Source organism: Dipodomys ordii, unplaced genomic scaffold (assembly GCF_000151885.1).
Source record: "Dipodomys ordii isolate 6190 unplaced genomic scaffold, Dord_2.0 Scaffold504, whole genome shotgun sequence".
Taxonomy (NCBI): Eukaryota; Metazoa; Chordata; class Mammalia; order Rodentia; family Heteromyidae; genus Dipodomys; species Dipodomys ordii.
In genome coordinates, this window is record NW_012267720.1 from 15,543 (window position 1) to 20,706 (window position 5,164).

Below are 5,164 nucleotides of genomic sequence, written 5' to 3' on the forward strand. Positions count from 1 at the left end.
TTGCTCAAGGCTTGTACTCTGCCACTTGAGCCACAGATCCACTTCCTTTTTTTTATTTTAGTGATTGGAGATGAGTTATGGACTTTGTTGCCCAGGCTGGCTTCAAACCACAATTCTCAGAACTCAGCCTTCTGAGTAGCTAGGATTACAGGTCAATCTTTCCATTTTATCGTATCTTCTTCAACTTTCTTCTTCAAAGTTTTATAGTTTTCATTGTAGATACCTTTCCTCCTTGGTTTATTTCCAGATATTTAGTTTACTTAGTTACTGAGGCTATTGTGAATAGAATTATTCTCTCAATTTCTTCCCCAGATTTAATTAATGGAATATTTTGATTTTTGTGTCATGATATGTGGCTTAGGGTGTTTATCAGATCTAAGAGTTTGACTTGGATTTTTTTTTTTGGGTCCGGTCATGGGGCCTGAACTCTGGGCCTAGACTCTGTCCCTCAGCTCTTCAGCTCAAGGCTAGCACTCTACCACTTGAGCCACAGCACCACTTCCAGCTTTTTTGTTTTTGCTTATGTGGTGCTGAGGAATCGAACCCAGGGCCTCATGCATACAAGGCAAGCGATCTACCACTGAGCCACCTTCCCAGCCCTTGATTTGGAATCTTTAGGTATTGGGTCATATCTTCAAGTAGGATAATTTGACTCCTTCCCTACTTGGGTACTTTTTATTTCTTTCTCTTGTCTAATTGTGCTAGATAAGAACTCTAGTACTATATTGAATAGGAGTGGAGAGAGTGGACATTCTTGTCTCATTCTTAACTTTAGAGGAAATTATTTAATTCTTCCTTGTTTAGTATGAATTTGGCTATAGGTCTTTAATATGCAACTTTTATTATACTGAGGTACTTCTATTCTAAAATTTTATCATAAAAAGATGTTAAATTTTATCAAGGCTTGTCTTCTTTAATCAAGATGATCATATGAGCCTTGTCTTTGATTCTGTTTATGTGCTGTATTGTGTTTTTGGATTTATGTGTGTTGAACCATCCTGGCATTCGTGGAACAACATAAACTTGATTATGGTATATAATGTTTTCAATGTGTTATTGAATTTTGTTTGCAGTTATTTTAATGAGAAATTTTGTATTCATGTCTATCAAAGAGATTGATCTATAATGCTATTTTTGGTGTCTTTTTCTGGTTTTGGAATGAGTGTAATACTTGCTTCATGAAATGTTTGGTAGTGTTACTTCTCTTTTTATTTCATGGAAAAGCTTGACTTCTATTCATGCTTCTTTTAAGTGCTGGTAGAATTCAGTAGTGAGTACCCTGGGTTCTGACATTTTCTTTGTTAGGAGACATTTTATTACTGCTTACTGTAGACTGTTTAAGAGATTTATATCCTCTTGGTTCAATTTCAGTAGATCAAGTGCATCTAAATATATGGCGCTCTCCCTTCTTCCCCCCTGCTTCTTTTTAAAGGTGCGACCGTCCCTCAAACACCATATCTAATGCTTTAGATCATCGGCTAGTGTTCTACCAACTTAGTCACATCTCCAACCTCCTCCCTTCTTTTAGTTGAATTGGCTAAGAATTTATCAGTCATATGTACTTAATGCCAACTTTTTGTTTCATTGATTCTATAAGTTGTTGAACCTCTATTTGACATCTTCCTTCTTTTTTTGTGGTATTGGGCTTCATTCTTGCTAGGCGGATGTTTTACCACCTGAGCATGCATTTTGCTGGCAATTTTAGAGATGGAGTCTAGAAAACTTCTTAGCCTGGAGTGGCCTGGAATGAAAATCTTCCAGGTCTCTGGGTCTAAGTGTGCTTGTTGGAGACAGGGTTGAAAATTCATGACTTCTTCCTTTAGTGAACAAATATTCATGACCCCAAACATGTGGCTGGGAGCTCTTCAATAAAGTCCAGATAAAATTGCGGGCCACATGGTCAAGCCTCTACTCTTGGAGAACATAAAGTGGGACTGAGGAGTTGAGCGATGGCCACAGGTTGGAAAAGGCAAAGCAAGCGGCATCTGGGAGGGCTCTCAACAAGTGTGGCTGGCCTCGGTGCAGAATGGGCAGGGGGGAGGGACGTTGATCCGCCGTATGGGCTGGGGCCTGTCCCGAGCTGGTGACGTCTCAGCAGACCCAGATCGATGCCCATTCCCAGGAAGCTCAGGGTGAGGCACGGGAGGGAAGTGAGAGGACTCCATGGACACAGGGCTGGGGCTCTAGGGAGCCGGGGTGGGGGCTGTCTGTGGTTCAGAAGTTCAGCCCCTTCCTCAGTGATGTAAGGTGAGACACAGTTCCCCAGGGAACAGGGCCCAGGCGGGACGTGGGTGGCCAGAGGGTGTGTTGGAAGGGAGGGTGAGGAAGCTAAGGCCTTCCCCCTCATTTTAAAATACAGACCCATGTGCCAGCACACTGAATGACGGGTCCCCCCTCCCCACCCCCCCTACCCACCCCCCACAGCATGGCTGCTCTGTGAGCACTGAGTTACTATTCATCAGATTCCAACAATAACACCCTTCCACCTCCATGATGGACGTAGATTTGGCCATGACAGATGGACAGGAGGAGTGTGGTCAGTGCCATGTAGGCATGGGCTACTGGCCGTGGGGGACATAAAAGGCGTCCGTCTCCTCTAGACAACACAGGAGACCTGCCTCATCTGTGAGCACAGAGCCGGAGATGAAGACCCTGCTCCTGACTGCCGTGCTGCTCGGGCTGGTGGCTGCCCTGCAGGCCCAGGAACCCCTGTCTGGCCTCCCGGAGGCACAGAATGTGAGGCTGGGGCCTTGGGGTGGGTAGGAGAAAGGCTGGTGACTGGTGGGTGAGCAGTGGTCCTGAGCCCTGTGTCAGGAGTGCGTCTTGGAGCGGTCAGATACAGCTGTCCCTGGAGTCTGCCATTGGACCAGGCTCCCCCCAGGCACTGGGATAGGGGCACAGGCTCTCCTGGGCACAGGGATGGAGCGGGGCAGGTTTGGGTCAGGGGTTCCATCCAGGTGACCCCTGGAACCAGAAGTGCTCACAGGGCAGACCTTCAGGAATACAGATTCACCTGTTACAGAGTCCAGACCCCAACGAGAACAGATCCTTGGGGAGCAGATGCCCTCTGCCCCTCTGGGATCGCAATCTGAGAGTTCTGGGCTCAGCTTACTGAGCACAGTGGTGCAGCCCGTCGGGGCGCACCCATCTCCGGGGCGGCAGCCGGAATGTCTGTTTAGACTGCGGGTGGCATGTCACAGCCCGGGGAGACCTGGGCTGGGCTGGAGCGGGCTCACCCCTTGGTCTGCTCTAGCTCGCAGGGACCTGGTACGAAAAGGCAGTAGCAAGTCACAAGAACACGGCCAAGGAGAAGATGCACCAAGAAGCGTTTCCCATAACAGTGACAACCCTGGAAGGTGGAAATTTGGAGGCCAGGGCCACCATCATGTGAGTCTCACCACGAGGGACTCCTCGGTCCAAATGTTCTGCCCTGGCCCGCCTGTGTTTTGGGAGTTGGCCTCTGAATGCTTAAGGCAGGAGTGCAGTGTGATTTTCAGGGACACCAAGTGAGGGAGGGCCACTATACCAGGTAAGCTGAGCAGGGCCAGGCGGGCATCCTGAGAGCACCATGGCCCCTGTTTTCCAGGCATGAGGGTCGGTGCCATGAGATAAAAGTTCAGATGCAGAAAACCGATGAGCCTGGAAAATACATAGATGGTGAGTCTGACCTGATCTCCTGATCCCTGGGGACAAGGGTGCTACCCTCTGGGGATGGGGGGGGGTTCTGTCTCCCTTCCTGGGTGCCTGTGGCCTGACACCAGCCACCAGCTGTCACAGTCTTGTTCACAGCAGAGATGGACGTGGACTTCCCTCCCTCCGATGGTCCTGGCTCCTCCACTGGGAAAGTTAGGCCTACGGGAAGCAGGGAGGAGTAGAGACGGGAGGGTGGGCCTCGCTCCCACCTGACCTCCTCTGCTGTCCATCCCCTGGGCTCCTCGGCTGGGGCTGGCTCCCTCCGGGAGGGGCTTCCTGTGCGGTGACTGAAGCCACAGCAAGGCCTGGGCCAGGCTGGCTAGGAGTCATCATCAAAACGTTCTAGACTCTTCCTTCCTGTGGCCTGGAATGCTTTCTCCAGGAATGAAGATGCTAAAGAGCTGCTTGCTCTATTTCTACAGTAGAAAGAAAGAAGCTCATTTACATAGAGCATCTGCCCATGAAGGACCACTCCGTCTTCTTTGCTGAAGGCCAGCATTTCGGGAAGACATTCCGCATTGCAAAGCTCATGGGTGAGAGCCCCTCCGAGACTCTCGTCTCCTGCCCTACCATCTGGGCTTCTAGAAGCCAGTGGGATGGGCAGCAGCTGTGGCTACAGGACTCTCTCGGGCCTGCTTCGGGGTGTTGGCCTTGGTGTGCTCCCAGGGAGACCCCGGCTCTGAAAGGGAAGGAGGGCCAGCTGGGTGGGGCTGTCAGGGGCGGTGCCCATCCCCAAGGCTGGCAGGAGTCACTTCCTGAGATCTCAGGATGGGAGGGGGTCATGGAGACAGAGGGTCCTTCTAGGCCAGTGGCGCGGGCCCACTGGCCTCCTCCGGCCCCCAGGTCACCCCGGGGCTCAGCGAGTCCCCACCTCAGACCTCCTGGTCCGCCGTTGGGCCTCTCCACTTTGCCCCAAGCCACTGAGGGCGAAACCCTCAGTGCCGGCCAGTGGCCAGGTCCTCCCGTCAGCAGCTGGTGGCAGAGCTGTGTCCCCACCGCCCCTCTGCTCAGTGGCCCGCCCCACCCCACAGGAAAGACGCCTGAGCCAAACGCAGAGGCTCTGGAGGAATTTCAGAGATTCGCACAGCGCAAGGGATTCCAGGAGGAGAACATATTCGTGCCCAAACAGAAGGGTGAGAGGTCTGCCCCTCCCGGGTGCCCCCCCTGTGCCCCCCTGTGCCCCCCGTGCCCCCTCCGTGGCCCACGTGTCTCGGTCTTGGTGTCTCCCTGTGGTCCCCTCCCCTCACAAGGGCCCTGCTTCCGGTCTCGGGGTGTGGTGGGGTTGGAACCCTTGGCCGGGCCCCTTCTCACCCTGGCTGTGCCTCTGTTTCTACAGAAACCTGTGTCTCAGAACAGTAACTGGGGTAAGTGTCCTCCTCCCCCAGGGGACGGGGACAGCCGAGTCCCGCGTGCTCTCCACGGCCTGGCTCTCCTGCCCAGCAGATGGGAGCCCCTCTGGTCAGGCGGGGGG

General features: G+C 52.3%; 1 protein-coding gene across 1 annotated transcript in view; it reads left to right on the plus strand.

Annotated features, from left to right (window-relative positions):
- The first annotated feature begins 2,643 nt into the window (after positions 1-2,643).
- The window catches only part of LOC106001855 (lipocalin-1-like), a 4,121-nt gene continuing 1,600 nt past the window's right edge, over positions 2,644-5,164 (plus strand). The window contains exons 1-6 of the mRNA XM_013036816.1: positions 2,644-2,736; positions 3,254-3,387; positions 3,587-3,657; positions 4,116-4,226; positions 4,725-4,826; positions 4,944-5,057. Coding sequence (XP_012892270.1) covers positions 2,644-2,736; positions 3,254-3,387; positions 3,587-3,657; positions 4,116-4,226; positions 4,725-4,826; positions 4,944-5,057 — 625 coding nt within the window. The remainder of the gene's footprint in view (positions 2,737-3,253; positions 3,388-3,586; positions 3,658-4,115; positions 4,227-4,724; positions 4,827-4,943; positions 5,058-5,164) is intronic.